This window comes from Mauremys mutica, chromosome 3 (genome assembly GCF_020497125.1).
Source record: "Mauremys mutica isolate MM-2020 ecotype Southern chromosome 3, ASM2049712v1, whole genome shotgun sequence".
NCBI classification, from domain to species: Eukaryota; Metazoa; Chordata; order Testudines; family Geoemydidae; genus Mauremys; species Mauremys mutica.
Window position 1 is genome coordinate 132084470 of NC_059074.1, and position 20885 is coordinate 132105354.

A 20885-nucleotide genomic window follows, 5' to 3' on the forward strand; every position below is an offset into this window, starting at 1 on the left:
TACTCAAAGCAAGATGCACGAGGTGCAAATTCAGGAGATCAAAACCAAAGAAAATGTTTGCACAGACACCTGGGAGGCAAAACTACTAAGTTCAGCTCTAATGCTTATCTGAGACCAAAAGCTTCCCAGGACTATAACAGATGTTTATAAAAAGTTTGTATTTTTAATGAAAATGACTTAAATCACAGTCCTAAAACTATTCAGAAGAAGCAGGCCATGTTGTTCAAGAAAATAGAATTAGACCTTGGAACATCTGTTACAAACCCACAGGACATTGTTTAATCTACCTGACATGATTTTATTCACTCTTACAATAGTGAAGTTTTTTACATTTTAAAGACTCTTAGGAGAAAAGCAATAAGATCTTAGAGATTTCCATTACCATCCAGGCTTTCTCCAGAGAATGTGTGAGCTCTCCACTTAATTGAGTTTTTGTAATTATTTTAGGAGAAGAAGGAGGGGAGGGGAGAAGTAATTCTCTTTCCAAGGGAGAGAACAGGGAGATTAGGAAACTGCCTGGTCTATCTTCAGCTGCAATACATTTCTAATTTTGGTCTTAGTGGGTAGCATGTTTTTAAAATTGTAATAGAAAGATATAGGCTATTACCAGCTGGATACCAATTTTCTCTTTAAAGGTGCTGTATAATAAAAACCAACTATCAGCATGAACTGAAGCCATACTGCACATAGACTGAAAGGCAGAGACCGATGTCACTGCAGGGAATGTTATAAATACAGGCAAGCTCCTCTGAGTTCTTAATTTACTTATGGTTATTAGTATTTAATAACACGGTGGGATTTTTTCAAAAGGGCCTAAGTGAATTAGACACCTAACTCCTTTTGACTTTCAATCAATCTCACCCAGAGATTGGAAAATGCTAACATCCTGGTTTGTATGCTGATCATAATTAGATGTGGGTACACCCTTCCTCTAGTTGGACACAGTCTCAATTTATCACTTCCACGTACCATATATTTATTAGTCAACACAACATGCAGCCATTGTTATTTCTCGTGTTAACATGCTCTGTGTTGAAGAGTCACATGAGATTATCATGAAGCAATAGCCAAGTTCTTTGATTTCTGGACTCTCTCAGGGCTGGGTTTCGTTTCTTGGCCCAGTTGTAACATACGCATTTTAGTATCTCTGTCGTAGTTATTAGCTCACACCAAACCCATTTGGCTACAATAAACTTCCATGCCAAAGAAAGTACATTTACTAAATGGAGATGTAAGTACTACACATGGCACGGTTTCTAAACCTATTAGGTAAAAGCATTGAAAACTGATGTCAATTAAATTAAAGACTATTCTAGAGAATTATAAGAAGATACTTAGGACTGAACTGTCCCTTAAAGTATGCCAGTGAGGAGGGGATTAAGAGACAGGATAATCTGCCACAATGGCCCCATAATTATCAAGTAGAATTGTCCTCCTTCTCTCTGAGTCCAGGGCAGCCATTCTACACAAACAACGGTTGTGTGTGCCCACACTACTTTTTTTTCCTGAAAAATGCCTTGATGTTGCTAACACTGGATCTTCTGCACTAATGGTAGCAATTGTGGGAAAGGAAGTGTAGACCGGGCTCTGACAGCCACCACCATTTTTACCAATGTCATATTATTCTGATCAGAAGAAGTCTGTATGGCATGGTGGTAAAAAAAGATTCTGGTGCCTTGTCTAGATTAGTGGTATCACTATTGAGATGGAAGAAATGTTGGGACATTCCTCAGCCTAAAAGCCTATTATAGATGAGACCATGGGTTTATTGGGTGGGGATGCAGCGAGCCAAAGGAGGACAAAACTTTGTTCCTCTGGTAAACCCATTTCTGACAGTCATTTTAGAGGGAGTCATTGCTCCTCATTAGATACCATAGCGTTGGGTAGTATATTAAAACCTAAGCTAGTTCTAACTCCCACTCTGAACATTCTACCCCCTTAATGGTTAGGGGAACACAAGCACAGGAAGGGAGGCAATCAGTGGTCCATACTGGCTCCTCAGCCAGCCGTGATGGTGAGGGCAGGTGAGAAGCAACAAGGAGGGGCAAGCCCTCTGCATGGGTTGATAACAGAATTTTCCATTGATCCTCAATGGGGCCTAGTGTCTACTTATGGACTCTTCAGACTTCTAACAGGAAGGAGGCTAGAGAGAGACAGGGAGACAGAGAGTTTAGGATTTCTCTGAGTAAGATATTGACTCTGGTTTCACACATTATGTTGTTGGAGTAATTGTTTACTGAAACCTGAGACTCCTTGCTTCCTTGAGAATTCTACAGATTGGTGATGAGAGACCAGTCGGTAAATATATTTGAGAAAGAGAGCAAGCCCCAATAAAAATATCACACTGAAACGTTAGACACTCTGCTTCCTCAAGAACTCAGAATCCATGCAGTTCACAGACCATTCCCAATGTGCTCTTTGCAAAGCCACAACACCACCCCACAGATAAGACAATAGCTAGGAAACGCCAGAGAGGAAGCCACATGAACTTTCCCTAGTAAGTTTACTTTTCCTGTAATCTTGTTGCAGGAGGGGATGCTTTAGCCCTAGATTTATATGAGGATTTCTATCCCCCTGCATGATAGAGAGAGCTTCCCTTAAAGTTTACAATGATCTGTATGTCTTAGCTGACACTGGGAATATCTTTTCTGCTGTGCTAGACATGCTTATTTGAATCAGCTGTATGGGATATTTTGGATCCTAAAATATTATTAGCTAAGGGCTTACTTTGCTTCAATAAGTATATGTAACTCCCATTTGCATTCATGGGAATTATCCACAAACATCTATGATAGAATACACACATCCTATAGATTTTAGACAAAGCCTTTGAGGATTAATTTACTTCACAGTTTCAACAACAGTAAAAGTTATAATGGTGAAAATTCAACAATTCTGTCCCTTTACTTTCTGGAACCTCAAAGTTTCATACTAGGCACATTTAAAAAAAAAGAAATCTACATGTACTATCATTAGACATTTTATCAACAGGGACTTAACATTTATTTGCTAGTATCACAGACAGTGTTATAAAAACATCATGGGCCAGATTCGTCCATCATTTATACAAATGCAACTCCTATTTATGCCAATGGGAATATACACAAATGTAACTGATAGCAAAATATATGCCCCTTATTCTGTTCTGTTTAGTCTAACAACATTATCCTCTACTTCTTATCCTATCCTTCCTTCACTTGTCCTCTGCACAAGACCTGCCACTGTCCTTTAGGGTAATCTCATTTAAAGCCTCAAGAGAAAGTAGATTAAACTGAGAGAAATCACGATTACATGCACTAAAAGAAATTTAGGGCTGAACTCTCCCCTTGCACCAGTCCGGAGCTTGAGCATAGCAAAGATGGGTGCTGACAGTGAGCTGATCATGGCTTCCTGATTCTGCTCTGTTCATCCTTGGCAGATAAAACCACAGAGGGGCTGCTTTAATCTACATGTAACATCTTTAAAGCCATAGTGGAGTCTTGCTTCATTGTGCCTCCCCTACCTCTTTCCCCCTCATGATAGGCAGTGCAGCCCTGATGGGGAAGGAGGCAGTGGTGATGACTGATCATGGAGCAGAGCTAGCTGCCTCCACCAGCTTTACTGCAGCCATAGATTCCCCATGCACAGAGAAATTCTCCAGGGGGAATCTTCAGCTGGGTGGAATAATCAGCACAAAGTGAACTCTGCAGACCTGAGAATCCAGCCCTCAAAGTTCCTGGAACTCAGTTAGTTTCAGGGCTATCTCATTTCTTATTTTCTGCATTACAAAATACTGTTTGTTTTTCTTAACCTTCAGCAGATATCTGGTCCTCACACCTTCTCCCATGCTCCAAAACAATGACACATGGGGACTCTTTACTGGAAGATATTGACATATCTGGAATTTTTCCAGAGTCCAAATTTATATTAAAGATTCTAAAATGTAGCTTTTTTCCCCTCTCTTTGAAGGATTAATGAACATATTTCTTTATTTTTTTAACTCTCATACATAAAACCCCCTACACTAAATGAAAAATGACATTTACACCTGAATAAACTAATGGTAATATGATGTCATTCTTCAAATTACCCTGCTGAGATGTGCAAGATGCTGCCTAACTACAATTTAAGAGCATATGTGATTTGCATAGCAATGTTCTGCTTCCTTAATGAGTAAATGTATTGTGTAATCTAGTATCAATGCTGAGATTGTAATGATATTTACATGAACAGACACACTGAAAAATTATTTACATACATTATATACGAAGATTTAAAACTTTGGTTTACAGACTAACATTTACTGATTAATAGATTATACAAAAATCATGTCTAAATGACTGTAAATTGATAGTTTACATACACTTTGTAAACTTCCATTTTGATGTAAGTGTGTGCAGCTCAACACAGCTTTTTGAACATGACTTTGGCGTTATTTTTTGTAAAGCACCAGCATGCTCAGCACTCCCCAAGTCACATAAAAGGCCATTTACACTAATGTAAATCCAAAGTAATTTTGCTGCAATCAATGGAATTACTTCAGATTTATACCAGTGTAACACAGATTAGAATATAGCCCAAACAGTATATACATTAGCTTCACAGATTCTCTACTGATTCATTCACCTCTGTCAGAATGCTGCACCTCCTCCCATGAGATCTACTGAATGGAAATAGCTAGCACTCTACAATCCTGACTACCTGTTACATCTCAGGTTTTCCTAATGGGAATTCATAGAGAACCTCTAGAAAGTATGTAGACAGGAATCACAGAAGGGGAAAATTTTACTTTATTATCATATAGCACAATGGAAAGTACAAGTGGAAGTCCAAGGTTATTTCTGAACACCCTACCTATGATTGTATCTAAGTCAAAGAAAGCCCATACATAATCTTTTAGCATTTGGACATGACAGAGAATGTTTTAGTGGTCCTGACTGCTTATAAATTGGGGCTAAGTCCTTTAGTCATCTGATAGGCCACTAACACATACCTTGGTCTACGTTTACCAACTATTACCCATTTGGCACCAATCTGGGCACCAAACCCAAACTAATTTAAAAAATAAAAAAACATTAATCCAATAAGATCCACAATATGCTTTGACGTCCTTCCATGGAAAAGGGCTGAATTTTTGCCTTTTCCATTGGCAAAGAATTTATCTGTGTCCTCCAGTATCAAATGCATACTTGTCTTACCTACTCTTCCCTCAGTTTGTTTTAATATAGCACTGCAATACAATCCAAGTCCTCAACATTGTTTCTTTGAGTAGACAAAAAGTCTCAACACTAATAAAATGCCAGTATAATTTGGGTATATTACTATACGAGTTCCACTGAATTCTGGCTTCTTTGTGTTCCTAATAACTTGTGACACTGTTTCAGGTGGTAAACATGATAAATATGATAAGAATTATGCTTGGTGCAGAAGATAATGGATCTGTAGTTTTCTTTTTTGGTAATAGCCTTGATGTCAACAGGGAAATATTCCCACTTTGGTACCAATTAGCGTTGTTTTTCTCAGGGTCCCTATAACAGCCATATATACTTTATTCTGACCTTTTTCTTCAGTTCATTTCTATGTGCTTCTGATTAAAAAGGACCCTCAAAGACAGATATATACTTATTTCACCATGGCCCTAAGACATATGTTCCAGATGAGTCACTCCATAGCCTGGATTTTGGTAGTAGGCCTTCATTGTTTAAAACATCTATTCTGAGAGATTCTGTTCATTATAAGATTTGTGAACTAAAAAGATAGGCTAAGTGACAGGCTTCTAGGGAAGTGTCTTGTGAGGTGGTAGCAAAGAAGATATTGCCAGAACTATCTTAAGTCTCACTTTAAGCCCCTTTTTTTTTGTTAACACATACCCTTGCAAGGTACTATTGTCCACAACACTGGTCAGCCCATCAGTACAATATTACTAAAATGAAAGACACAAACTTAATTGGAGGTGCCAAAATATCTGTAAGAGGAAAACAAAATCATCATAGTACTGATATAGTTGTACAAACCACATGGCCACTCCATATCTCATGTATATGCTTCTCCCACCTCCCAAGAAAGGTATTGTTAAGTATGAAGTAGGCTCAGGAAAAGAGACATCCAATTAGCTGGTAATGCTTCTGTGTGTGCGGGTATCTAGTACCTACCTCCAGTGGTCACAATTAAAATTTGTACAAAAGTCTTTGCAGGTAATTAACCTTACCTGCAGTATTCTCTCTATATTAAACTCAGGGAAGACTGAGATAAAATTATCTATTTGCAGTAGCAAAGATATTATTGGTAGCCACTCCATTTATCTACTAACCATCCAGGCTGATTAAATGTAGTTGCCTTTGCTATAGTACTGATGTATGGTAATGGGAGATTTCAGTTCCTGAGGGTAACAGCTCTACAGCAATGCTTTTAGGCAGCTTTACTGGTATCTATATATGCATTTCTAATGCCCTCATCACTGTGGTATATCTATTGGTAGGCACAGACCAAGACTGCTTTAATCTTTTCCCTGAAAATCTCATCAGTACACATCAGTTTTTCCACAAAGTCCGCATATTCTAAAATTAGATTCGCAGAGAAAATAGTGTAACTTCAGGAGAGACTGGAATATTGCCAGGGCTGCCGGGGGGGGGGGCAAGTGGGGCAATTTGCCCCAGGCCCCGGGCCCAGCAGGGGCCCCCATGAGAGTTTTTCGGGGCCCCTGGAGCGGGGTCCTTCACTCGCTCCGGGAGCCCCGGAAAACTCTCGCGGGGCCCGGCCCGGGCCCCCGGAGCTGCTTCGCTCCCGGTCTTCGCTGGCGGGGGGTTCCTTCCTCTCCGGGACAGAAGGACCCCCCCGCCGCCGAATTACCGCTGAAGCGGGACCCGCCACCGGAGTGCCCCGAAGACCTGCGGTGGGGGCTGCACTTCGGCGGCGGGTCCAGCTTCAGCGGTAATTCGGCGGCGGGGGGTCCCCGCCGTGGGTCTTTGGGGCACTTTGGCGGTGGGTCCAGGAAGGGAAGGACCCCCCGCCGCCGACTTACCGCCAAAGTGGGGGCCCCCCGCCGCCCAAGACCCCGGGCTCCTGGAATCCTCTGGGCGGCCCTGAATATTGCTCGCTTACTAAAAATCACACTAATTTAAGTGGTTAAAAGTGAAAAGAAAAAAAAATCAACCCCATTCAAAATAAAGTTAAAACAGCAAGGACGCATGCAGCTGTTAATAGAGACGAGATAAAGAAACCTCTGAAGAAAGCAGAGAAAAGCAACACACTGAGAAATAAGCAATGTGGGCCATGAATGTTTTGAGTCACTGGCTCAAAGAGGAAGACATAAAAGCAGACTTTATAGACATCTCAAATAAAGATGAGAAAGCTATAACAAATATTTAAAGGATCGCTTTATCTTGAGAAGGGACAGGCTTACCACATAAAATGCTTTTAAAGTAATACAAGTTGGTAGTGTGCTCATTCTTCCTTAAGCATTCAAATAAGGCAAACACACTCTAAATAGAGTGGCTGGGGAGGATTGGGCCTAGTCTACTCTCAATTTTTATATCAATATAACTATGTCAGTTGGAAGTGTGCTTTTTTTAAATAGGCTTACTGATACAATCCCCAGGGAGGATGCTATTATACAGGAATAAAAGCACCTTCTACCCCTTCCCATATGGGAATAAGCTTTAGCAGATAAGCATTTTTCTACCCGTCTAACCTCATCCACACTAGAGGGTTGTACCATCTCTAATTATACCTGTATAGTTAAAGCAGTATCATTTGTGCGGCTAGACAGGACCTTAGTCCCATTTTTCATTTGAATGGAAGCACTTTGACGTCTCTGTCTCCCTTTGACGTCTCTGTCTCTGTCTTCAAAATGCGCTCAAAGGTGAGAAGGTATATGCTGTAACTAAGGCCCTTCATTTTCAGTTTTTATTTTATTTTTTCCAGGAATTTACGAGTGTTTATTACCACCACAACAAAAAACAGGGGAAAATCAGAATAAAAAACTATTAATAATTTTTCTGAGTAAACATTGGGGGTTATTTTGGTGGCTGGAATGACAGGGGAAATAAAGTATTCAGTAGATTATTGCTTTGAATTCCATTCATCAATGTGGTTTGCTGCAGAACTAAAGTGGAACTCAATGCACAGTGCCACCTCTAAGTTTAAGAAAACAATACATCTCTAATCCCCAAATAAAACTTTTCATTTGAATAAACAGTTTACTGTTGTAAACTTAGAACTATTAGCCTAGAAATATTTACATTTAATAATTGGGCCATACCATTTACAGTGCATACACTGGACTTCATCCTTTTCTCTTGTTTTGTTAAAACTTTCGAATACTTCCTTGTGTTCAGAACATATGCTGATATAGATTTTCATTTTCTTCCCATTTAGTTTGGCAAATCTTTAAACCATTATCTGCTAGCAGCTTGAAATGTGTATGTGATGGGCATGAGATTCATCAATACATTCAGATGCGTACGCACTTCAGAGCTAGTGTGCGTGCTGCTTGTCTGTTGTGTGTATCTTCTAGACTAGTACATAGCCTTACTTCAACAGGTAGCTTTGCATATACACACACAGACTAATGTATTATCATAATACATATATCATGTAATGTATTGTATTTTCCTAATAAAACAAGTTATTTTTTATATATGTGAATGATACAAATGTAAGGTGAAAATCAGAAAAAAATGAATAATGCTTTTTGTAAAACCCGGGAATTTTTCAGTAAAAATCTGTTTAAACTGAAAATGAAGGGGCTTAGCTATAACCACTTCCTTTATCATGAGTTAACTTCTTCTTAAATCCTTCAGAACTCTTAGGGCACGTCTACATGGAACACTCAGGAAACTTAAGGTGAATCAACTAAAGATGTGAAGTTAATTAGCATAAATTTAAGCATGTTAATCCCTGTGTGGCTGTTCTCATTCAGGACTGAAGTAACTTTGGTTTGCTGTAACTTACTCCTTAGGCCAGGGGTCCCCAACGCAGTGCCCGGCCCGCGTCCTGGCGGGTGGTGGAGCATCCACCGAAATGCCACCGAATTTCTGCGGCGTTGACGCCTCTCGATGACGCCACTTGCCGCCGACAAGTGACATCATCAAGAGGTGTAGCTGCCGAAATGCTGCAGAAATTCGGCGAGTGCTCCACCGCCGCCAGGGTCCTTCGTCTGGCGCCCGCCAGACGTAAAGGTTGGGGACCACTGCCTTAGGCTATATCTACACTGGCAATTGAACGACAAAACTTTTGTCTTTCAGAGGAGTTTAAAAAAAACCAACAACCTGAAAGACAAAAGTTTTGCCATGACAATTTGTGAACTAAAAAGATAGCTGGGGGAAGAGCCGACAAACAGCGGCTACGCTGTGCGCCTTTTAGCGGCATGGCTGTAGCGACACGGCCATGTCACTATAAGCACTGTAGTATAGACATAGCCATGGTTTAATGGACTTTAATTTCTGCACACTGAACTTCACAGCTTTAGTTAATTCACCTTAAATTTCCTCAGTGTCTCTCTTTAAACATAGCCTGAGGGTTAGTCTACAGAAGAGTTTTTGGTCATGCTATAATTTGAGCTAATTGATTTCCAATTAGCACAAATTAACTGTAAATGTTAGTGTAGATATTCAGAAAAAACTTGTGAATTATAATAGGCTTTCCACAAATGTTTGTTCCTCGTTGTGGTTCACCAAGACTCATGGCAGGGTGAACCACAAGCAGAAACACACATTGTAGAGGGTCTACAATAGACTTCACAATCATGCTAGTTACCTTGAGTTAATTAGCAATTGCCACAGAGTTCCTGTGTGACCCTGGTCAAGTAATTTAGCCTCTCTGTGCCTCAGTTCCCCATCTGTAAAATGGGGATAATAGCACTGCCCACCTCACAGAGCAGTTGTAAGGATAAATACATTAAAGACTGTGAGACACTCAGATACTACGGTGATGGGGGCAGAAAAGTACTGAAAAATAGACAGAATTAGATCAAGTTACAGGACAAACACGCTAGTGTAGATATACCCTTATATTAGTACCACCAGCTCCAATGACTGTCTTTATTTAATGTGTCAATTTGTTTCAGCACCAACCTTTTGCCTTTGTCTTGCTATCTGTAGGTCTTATCTGCCCAGACTGTCACAAGTTGTAATAATGTCTTATTTGTATTCCAGTAGAGCCTAGGGGCCCCAGACAAGGGTCAGGGCCTTGTTGTGCTAGGCACGATACAGAAAGAAGTATACAGACAGTCCTTGTCTGAGACAGCTTACTATCCAAGTTTATGCAGTGTTGTGGTAGCCATGTCAGTCCCAGGATATTAGAGAGGCAAGGTGGGTAAGGTAATATCTTTTATTGGACCACCTTCTCTTGGTTAGAGTATGTTTCCTAGACCTGAAGAAGAGCTCTGTGTGAGCTCAAAAGCTTGCGCCTCTCCCGAACACAAGTTAGTCCAATAAAAGCTATTACGTCACCCACCTTCTCTCTTTACATTTCTAATAGGATTCAACAAGTGGACAAAAACAGACCAATGGGGAGGATGAGATAACAGCAGAATGAACTTGGTGCACATCATCAGTAGTCTCAGCTTAAAAAAAAAATTTCTAGAGCATACTGCTTGCCTACAACCTGCTACCCAACAGTTAATCCTGAACCTGGGATACCTACTAGTCATTGCCCTAATGCTGAATTTACTCTACATGAGATTTTTTTTGGAGCTCTAAGACTAGGATTCCTGAGGGGAGGCCTTTCTGCTGTTTAGTGGTCTCTTACGCACTCCATTTAAATATCTTCTACCTCTAAGAGGTGAAAAGGGTGTGGATCTTTTCTTGTTGTCTTTGTGTCCATTTAGTCCCCATAAATCCAAGACATTCTTTTAGAAATCAATGATCCTAATACTTTTCCAGGCAATTGTATCAATTTACCAAGCTAACAGTTGGGGGATCCACCACTCTCCTAATCATGCAACACTAGTATTTAGAGCAGAGGCTGTGACTTGTTTCCCTGGGTGAATTCAAATATCCTTGATATGGATAGAATCAGCTCAAATCCCATACCCTGTTGAAGTAGCAATAATTTTATTTATAAAGCACCCTTTTGCTTTCTGAGCTGTTCAGGCTGAACAACAATAATTAAGACATCATAAAATACACACTATCAAGAGCCAAACAAACCAAATTCACTAGTGAAGGTGGAAGATGAAGAGAGTCCTATACCTGGGCCAAGCATAATGAAAACTAAACACATCTCTCAGAGAGAAGTGTTTTGAAACAACGTATAGAAGTGGAGAAGAATGAGCTGAGTTGCATGCTCTGGAGCTGGATCCTCGGTCTCTGGGTCACCACAAAGCTCCATCAAGTCATCCTATTGCACAACAAAAGTGAATACAGCTCTGTTGAACACAGGAAGCCTACAGATTTATTATTTAGCCTATGAATCCATGTCTCACTGCAACCCTCTACTGACAGGTCAATTGCCAGATCATTTAGCAGCTTCTTGCCCTTTTGGAGATGGTCATCATTGCAGTATCTCATTTCAAGATTCAATCTAAAATGAATAATTACTCTGGACCCTCTGCTGTGTATGATTTTATTTTGTTAAATAAAAAAAACATAATATTCATTATCGTACATGTTACAGAGACAAAAGGTGGCCAAGGACAGAGTTTAAAATTAATATATGGATGAAATAGCCCTTGTCTCTGATCTAATGACCTTTTAGTTTTCATAATATGTGAAAGAGCCAAACAGCTTCTCATTTTAAGATGAGGAAACTCCTGAGCCCCTGGAAAACTTTTACTACATTTCTATAAATTACCTGATGGCCATATTGTGGGCTGCTGTTCCCAAAGCTCTTCTACCCAGAATACACAGGGCAAAGGAGAGAGTTACTAAAGGAGAATCCTCGTCACTATCCAGATGCTGCAAAGGTTTAAGGACAGTGTGTTAGTTCTACATGCAATCTTATAAAAAAGTGTTATGACAATCCTATAACTAAAATAGATCAATGCATGACTAAATTCAGAAGACTTATGCTGTCATGTAACTATACCCAAACAAAGCACTCTGCTGTGCAATTAAACAGAATAGGAAGGATGATCATCATGACCAAGGGTCTGCTGCTAAACAAATGAAAGCTCATTTAGTGTAACAGCTGGAAAAAAGAAGTTTTAATATGAGTTGGATCCCAGGGTTTGTGCTTTAGTGATCAAAGTCTTGGAAAGAGGTTGATGAGCATCATTGAGGAGGGAATACATCTGTTTCCACATGGGAAGCAGGATGTGTCTGAAATCCACACTGTGTGTTCAGATCTTAGAAGCACAATCTGACTCTGAGAAGATCTGCAGGATTGGGCCTTTAGTGACTGACATAATCAGTTATATCAATGATGACAATGCCAACACATTTTGACAAGTGGTCAAACCATTTCCTTTACATTCACCACCTCAGCAGACCCTTTTCTACAACTCTTCCAAAAAGCTTGATGTCAAACACAAGGGAAATTACATAACAGGAGTTTAAAATTTTGTTCTGTTTCAGCCCATACATTGATGAATTCTTCTTGTTGCCCTTACCTTGTTCCTGAAACTGAGGCAAACATTTTGCAACTCCCTCTATAAAGTACACCGATCTTCAGAGCTGTGCAGTGCAGCTCTATTTTATACAACATCTTCCACACAAACTGTTTCACAACACGTTTCACAGTATTAAAAAAATACAAGAGAGATGCAAATTGCAGAGAAGAGTTGTGTACAGACATTTGGTAGGGTTTCCAAGGCCATCAAGAGGATTTGGATGCCCAGGTCCCATGAACTTCAATGGAAACTGCATTATAAATCCATAAGTTTTGAAAATCTCAACAACTGTATGAAAAAATAATTAAAGCACTTAACAATAAGGGTGGGAGAAACAAGTTAAGATGGAGAGCAGAAATATTCCAAAATTTAAATATTTAAAGAGAGGTGGGAGTATTGATGAAGCAGAGAAATTCAGGAAAGTTGTTCCAGATGTCAAGAACTAGAGGAGAATGTCCTTGAACTACAAAAGGGAGAGGAGGCAGGGTCAAAAGATCCAACCCTGTGAAGGACTGAGCATCTCTCTTGGAGGTGATGAATGTCCCTTCAACTCAAGAGCTCAGCACCTCCTAACAGATACTCAGCACTTAGCAGTGTAGGCGCTAAATGAGTGGAGAAAGCAGATACAAGAGTAGAGAAAGAAATAAGTTCTGTCAGAGAGAGTACAGAAAGTCCAGGTAGAGATTTAAAAATAATAGTCAAAGTGAAAGCAGAAGCAGATGAAGTCACAGGGGAGAAATTCAATGGAACTGGAATCAAAGTAGTATCAAGATGGGAAATAGTGTGGAAGCAGCGATAGGTAGGTTTACAGATATGACAGACTGAAGAAGGAATATTAAGAATCAAGGAATCTGCCAAGCTTCTGGACAGTGGCAGCTATGGAATGTGAAAATCAACAATCCCAAGTGCACAAATAATATGATGTGATGGGTGAAAAAACTGTGCTGGTGATTTATTTGCACTGTCATCAATAATCTGAGTTTACTCAATAAAATGTGCATGTCTCTGACTCTATTTTACTCTGTGTGCTGTCAACAGAATCCCACTGAAATATAACAATGCATTTTAGTCGGGAATGGCTGAACATCCATTAACTCAGGGCTCAGAATGTATGAAAAGGTAACTGTAAGCTCCCACTTGGCTCTCTAGAGTTGAATGGTAATTTTCCACAGTTTTGCAATAAAGTGTCAGATTTGTACCAGGACTTCTCAGATTTGACCTGAGCTCTTGGATAAGTGGTATACTTCCTTAACAGTTGAAGGTTTTACCCATGTGTCACTGGAAGGGTAATTTTTTCTAAATTTGCAATCATATTTTGCGTTGGACCTAAAACACTGAAGTTCTGATAATTTGGGCATTCTGATCCCATCTCTGGTATTCCTTGATTGGGAATCTCCCTAACGAAGAGCAATAATATTTTCTGAAAAGTTCTAAATGCAGGGTTACTGCAGAGAACAAAACTAATGATGGTAGGGAAAGCGTATTAAAAGAAAACTGTTCAAAATTCAAAGGTTCACTCCTTTGGCATGTTTTTCACTCATATTTTCATTATAATATTCTCTACAAACATTTTTCTATTGTACAAAAACATACATTTCCCCACAGTGTCATGTTGTACAGTTTAGATAGAAATTAATATACTTGTATTATTCTTGAGTCACAAAAGAGTAACTATTCAGTAATTCAATGTTCTAGGTGCTAAAGACATACACTTACCTCCCTTCTTTTTCCAGCACAGTACTGAATCCAGTCAAGATAAACACTGCAGAAGCTAGCTCTGGTTATTCCTTGAAGACATGGAACATAGTCCTCATCAATGTTAATGTTGAACATTGCAAGGTCACGTTCAATATAATGCCATTTGGCAAAAGGCTGTAGTGTCTTCTGGATTGATTCATCTTTTATCCAGTGTGAGATTTTGGGTGAATTTGCTGTAAAGTATATTATACTCTGTTGACAAAACGCAAAGTGGTTAGTCATTGTACCTGTGTTCAAACCAGAAACAGCTCATTTACAACACGGAAGAGAACAAATCAGAATAAGAAGATGACACTGACTATCCATAATCTTACGTAATATTCTTGCTACTTGCCATCATTGATTCATAAGAGTATTTATTTTGTGTGATCGTAATAATTTATGTCTAAATGAGAAAGAAGTCAGTTAACTACTAACAGAATTTAAATGAATGAAACTTAAAAAGAATATTAATCACAAGCATCATATTCTGAATAGTGTCAAGGGTAAGTTAATTTGAAAGTGTGTCTGTGTCTATAGTGTATACCATAAAGGATGATGATAAAAGCTTATACATACTTTTCAAAAACAATATGCAGTTTTATATGGTCAGAAATGTTTGCTTTTTCCCATGTGAACTTTCAGCTTTCTGAGGGTGCAGTTTCCCCATTTCTTCAACAAGAACACATTCATCAATTTAACTATTAAATAAGAACTTGCAAGAGTGTAGAATATAGCTCTGAAAAACCCTCTTTTAATTGCTGTCTTTCCTCTGCAATAATAATTTTGTTTTTGTTGCCTATTGGATGAGGTTAGTATAAGAAGAAGAAAAATGGGATTTCTTTAATACTTATGCTTAACACAAGAGCTGACTGGTGGACAATTCCATTTCATGGCACATTTAGAGGTTTCAAAATTTGTTTTTGTTTCATAGTGGAACAAAGGATGAAGTTTTCTAAGAAATCTGGTGCAATGTAAATGGCATTTCAACTTTGCTAAACCTATAGTTAAATCAAAGCAAAATATTGAACAGATTCTAACACCTGCCAAATGATAGGCTGTGAACACCACAGAATCTGCAGCCTACTGGAAACACAACCATTCACATACCTCACTATTGCATATCTTTTAGTCCTGCTACATGCTAGCTCCCATGTGAACACCCATAGGTTGGATCTCTAAACTATTTAATTACCTTTCTGTTAAACTCTGCCTTCTCTGACTGTTTCTGATGACCTCATATTATCAACTCCTTACATTCTTCTATAATTTATCTGATTTTAAAAGAGCTAAAGAAAAAAATTCAACTTGCCAAATACAGCTGTTCAGTACTTTAAGACTAATGAACCAATTTGAGTCTAACTAGGCTTGTTTTACAGATTTCATTTACCCTTAAAAGTTAAGCCAAGCATGAAGACTATAATGTACTGAGTGTTGCACACAAGTTTAAGCTTAGGTATGATTTTAAACTGATATAGTTAAACTGATGCAAATGGCTATGCAGACACTCTTATTTCAGTTTAAACAAGGCTTATTTCAGTTTAGCTTAAATCAATTAGGAACAGCTTTAAACTAACCATTTTTAACTTGAAATATGAGTGTTTGCTTAGTTAAATCAGTGCAAGATTATATGTGGACAAGGCCTTTCTGTGTATAAAATTGTTTAAGAAATTCCCATTTGTGTTTTATATAAAAGTCAAAATAAATGAACAAAGTGATTCAGTAGTCTTGATTCTTACTGTATTGTTCATTTACCTAACAAATCACACACTTCACTAATTTACAATGTGTCTCCCAATCAGTGCAAATTAGCAAAGTTCTGTTGTAAATCCTGCTATTTAAAATGTAATACTTCTTGTAGATAAACTTCATTCTCTATCTTTTGAAGACTGCAAATTTCCTACCTAGGAACGGTAGGTAGAACTCACTTCACTTATTCTGTACCTTTATGTAATATCTGATGAGTATTCTTCGCAGATCAAATACTTGCAGCATTGTGGCAGCATTGTTATCAATGATGCTATATCCTTTCAGTATATACTGGGCTCGTGTTATTTCCCATGTCAGCCACCGGAGGTTAAAGCCTGCGTTGCATGACAACAAGTGAGGCAAGTGACCTGGCTGACAGCAGCAGCAGCCTTCATTGTCTTCATCTCCTTCTGTTATAGCTTCCACTTCTCTCTGCTGGCAATATGTCCCTTGAGAGTTAGAAAGGATAACACAATGGCAGTTATAAAAGTGTAACCAAATACTTCAAACACTTAATTAAAGGCAAATAAAAAAGAGCTACAACACTGAATTAAATTTGCCAATTGATCTGTGTAAAGTAGAGAATAATGAGGGATACATAATTTATTTAATACTTCAATCCAAAAAGCTCAATCTCATGGTCTGGGCATCCTGGCATGATTACACATATCACATATTGGAGTACACAACCTCCCCTAATAAAAACTCACCAGAAAACAGCAATAAAGACTTAGGATGAATTGCTGACTTGAATACATCTAACTTATCTAAATATTCAAATCCTGCATCTTGGCAGGGGGTTAGACTTGCACCAGGTATGTTAATAAACCCCTCTGGGTCCTCAACCCACTTCTCCCAAAATGCACAGAAGATGAACATACATTTTGCTGTATGTCACAAGCAGAGGTTGGTGAATAATTGATTTTGCTGGGTCAGCCAGCAAACTGAATCCACATCTTCCACCTCCCAGGTGAGTGCCTTAATCACCAGGCGAGAGTCATTCCCACTCTCTCCCCCTTTGGCCCAATAAATATTTAGGAATTAATACAAAGTGGAAATTGAGAACCATCCACCCCACAATAACCTGTAGCCTGGTGATTTGGATGCTCACCTGGGAGGGGGAGATCTGAATTCAAGTTTCTGCTCCAGAGCGTGGGTTCAAACCTGAGTCTCCCACATCCTACGCAAGGCACATCTAAGCACTGGACTAAAGGTTACAAAGGAAGACAGACAGACACGTGGGCTGGCCCGGAAAACTTTTCACTGGCCAAAACTAGCCGGTCAAATTCTCCAATAGTTTCTTTTTTGGTAAATAAACTAGAGGAGACTAACCAACCTGGGTTCTGGCAGGTCACTTGGGTGGCAGATTCCAGAGAGACTGCCCAGCTAGCAGCTCCCTCTCAATTAATTCAAAGCAGCTTCAGCTTACCTGCCTCCATTGATAGCTACTGTGAGAGTAGACCATGAGGAGAGAAGTAGGCTATTACCTATGGTCTTGAAGTCTTTGGATATAATTTTTAGAAATATATGCTCTAGCACATCCAGAACTAATGGGCTAGATGCAGGAAACACTTGATGACATTCTAAGCCTCATTCTACGAAGGAGGTCAGAGTAGATCATCATAACAGTTCCCTTCAGTCTTAAAATCCATTCACCTTGTCCCAAACAAGTTACAGCACTAAAAATCAAAGCCAAAACATTGAATGGCACCAGGAAACCCACAGGTAACCAGTGCAGCTTAAAGAACATCTGTGTTATGTACTATTGATGACTGGCTTGGTTTAGTGAGCACATTTACCCATGTTATGGACCATTACAAAACCCATGTGACCACATAAGTCCTTTTCTGAGGCCATAAGTCAGCTTTAAGTGGTGTATAAATCTTGAATGGACCCTTTGCAAACGGTGAATTTCACTCAGGAAGAGAGTGGTTGAATTCAGCTTTCAACTGATCTCAATAGTAGAGAAATTTGCTGGAGATGTCATTCATCAGAGAGAAGACCTACTCAGTTAAATTGTACCTGGCCAAAGAGGACACTGGCCGCACAACACTTTGGATCTGAAACAAAGGTGACCATGTTTACAGGCAGTTTCTTGTTTGCTGTTTACGATTTCTATTACAAGATCATCATTTTCTTTAGCTTAATCACCAGCTGATTTGCTTTTGCATCTCCATCATCATTTAGCTTTAATTTTGATGGGCAGAGCGACATAGAATGTAGCTCTTCACATGACAGTAAGTACCCCCCAGAGGAAGCACAATGTTTCTATAGTTAAAAAATAGAACAAAAACTCACTAGTTTAAAAAAGACTTTGGGCTTTTTCTGTTGGGTAGCGTTGGTTAAAAATGATTTCTGCAACTCCTAATGAGAATGTGATTGCTTTAGATCACATAAACAAAAAGTAGAACTATCACACAATACCACAAAATTAGGTAAAATTCCCCTTAAGGATTTATTAGGGGCCAACTTCCTTTCTCATCTATGCAAATGAACACACTGAAGTCAATTTTGTTGCACCCATGTAACAGAGAAGAATTTGGCTATATCAGTGTTTAATAATTAGCATTGTTATTTAGATTGAGGTAACACCCAGTGTGTGCTCAGTGCTTTTTAAACACAGATGAAGATATAGGGTAAAATCCTGGCCCCAATGACGCTAACAGCAAAACATTTCATAATATACTGCTATCTAAATTAATTTACGTTCTCCTTCATATACATCCCCAGATCTAATAATCCAATTAGCAAAAATATCTAGAAAGTAAGATGGTAAAGGGGAGAGGGGGGAGACTGAATGCTTTTTTAAGAGAAATAAGAAGATTAGCAAATATTTGTCTGTCTTTTTTTTCCAGCACTGAAAATAAAAAAAAATTGGATTATTTTTTAAAGTTCTCCAATTAGTTTTCGTTAAATGACAGCTGCTAATGTATGCGACCTGAGGGTACTCTAGAGTAGTTCACACACAAATAAGCATTACTGTTTGGACAATTTAAGTACTACAGGTACATACAATAAAACAGATTAATATACCCCCTCAGATAGCCCTAAAATAAACATCTCTCTTTTCCAGTCTACTGCAAAGTATAAACCATGACCTATCAGTGTGACATTTACAGCGGGACAGATACAAAGAGAGCTGCTTCTACTTTACATTTCACAGATTTCTACATGAATTAAGGTTTAATGTTCAACTATAAAAAAAGGCAGCAACTGCTCTTGGTCAATGGATCTTTTTCTTAAATAAAGTCAAAAGACATTGTACTCAAAGCAAACTGGGCAAAGAAATATTCCTATGCACACGGCTTATATATGTTGGATGCTAAAGAAAAATACAATATTTGCATTTTTTCATTGTTGTTTCTGTTTTTAGCTTTTTTAAAAGTTAGACCTCAAAATATTAAACTGGAATTAACAAAACATCCTAGACCCTAATGTAAACAATACTACATAAAGCTGATATTATGCTATTGTTGATGTAAAATGAAAGCAAAATAAACAGCCCTAAGTTTGGCTGAGTTGATTTGTATCAAGAAGAGTCTTGGTGTTGTTTACATACTTTTATGCAAGCAGCACATACATGACAATCCTCACCATTAAACCAACCAATATACAATATAATCACTGTGCTATCGTGGAACAGGGGGTGCTCCAAAAGTCAGGAATTATAACCAAAAAGGTAGTACCCACATTTTGTGAAGTTAAGGACCATACTGACAACTTGCCAGGAGCCCAAAGACTCATGCTAATGTGCATAAAGTAAGGCAGATTGTGGACACCACCATCTTTAAACTATCTGTGAAGTTCAACCTGTGAAAACTACAGATCCCAGCATGGAGCATCCCCCCCAGATGGAGGCAAACACAGGTCATGTTGCAGAAAACTCTGTGCTGAACTCTGGCCACCCTGACTGATAGCAATGTGCACTTTCGTTAGCATTTGGACTTTGAAAGGAAAAGCCATTCTAAATGTGAAAACATTTTCTTACAAAGAGTCAGGGAACAAACCAAGCAGTCCAGCTGGTTACTTTGCAGATTTAGCCTGAGAAACAAATAGCAAGTATTTTTGAACAGGAAGTCCCATTTGAGATTAGTGCTAATTTCTAAATGACAAATCACAGTATTTACACTTGCTTTCAGCAGGTTTCAGATTTATCATCTTGAAGGGGGCACTGACTTTCAGATGACAGGCTAGAGTGTTTTATGTATGGGAAACAAGATTTATTTACTAAGAAGCAAATCTTGTCCTTCCTCCAAAGAGGGGTCCTGACCTAGCAGAATCAGTCAGTATTGTCAACCCCAAGCATTCAAAAATCTGAGCCAAGAATTATTCATAAAACTGAAGAGCAGTGGAGTAGAAAATGCATTAATTTATGCAATAATTAAGTGTGCCACTATTAAATATTAAAATACAGGAGAATATTTTTACTGGTAATTATTGATTTTAAAATCCAAGGGAAAAAAATCTTTTACATTTTATAAAGAGAGTAAGTTCTATTACTTTTCACACAACATTCATCATTTGCTGTGACACTTGCTAGTATAGATGAGACAGATTCATTTACAAGATATCCACGCTGGATGATTGCCAAAATCTTCTGTTAATGTAAAAATGTGAGCCAGCTCAGTGAAGCAAGGTCAATCTATTTGAGCCCAGGAGAAAACCAATGCAAGAACTGGACCTCTCTCTTTTCCTGACACATCAGGATTTAAAAACTCACTTGCACTCTGCCAGAATTACCTGACCTAAATGAAAGTCAGGAAATTGAAACTCATGACTCTAATCTGACTCAATAGGATATACAAACTGACCCCATTTGATGACCATCTATCCAGCAAAAAACATTTCACCGTTGCAAAAATAATGAATG

At 38.7% G+C, this 20885-nt stretch overlaps 1 protein-coding gene across 4 annotated transcripts in view; it reads right to left on the reverse strand.

Moving 5' to 3' along the window:
* Nucleotides 1-20885, reverse strand: part of PCNX2 (pecanex 2) — a 245881-nt gene that overhangs the window by 16918 nt on the left and 208078 nt on the right. For all 4 annotated transcript variants that reach the window (XM_045009100.1, XM_045009098.1, XM_045009101.1 and 1 more), the window contains 3 exons: nt 16211-16464; nt 14246-14479; nt 11773-11876 (listed from right to left, as the gene is read on the reverse strand). In XM_045009100.1, coding sequence (XP_044865035.1) covers nt 11773-11876; nt 14246-14479; nt 16211-16464 — 592 coding nt within the window. The remainder of the gene's footprint in view (nt 1-11772; nt 11877-14245; nt 14480-16210; nt 16465-20885) is intronic.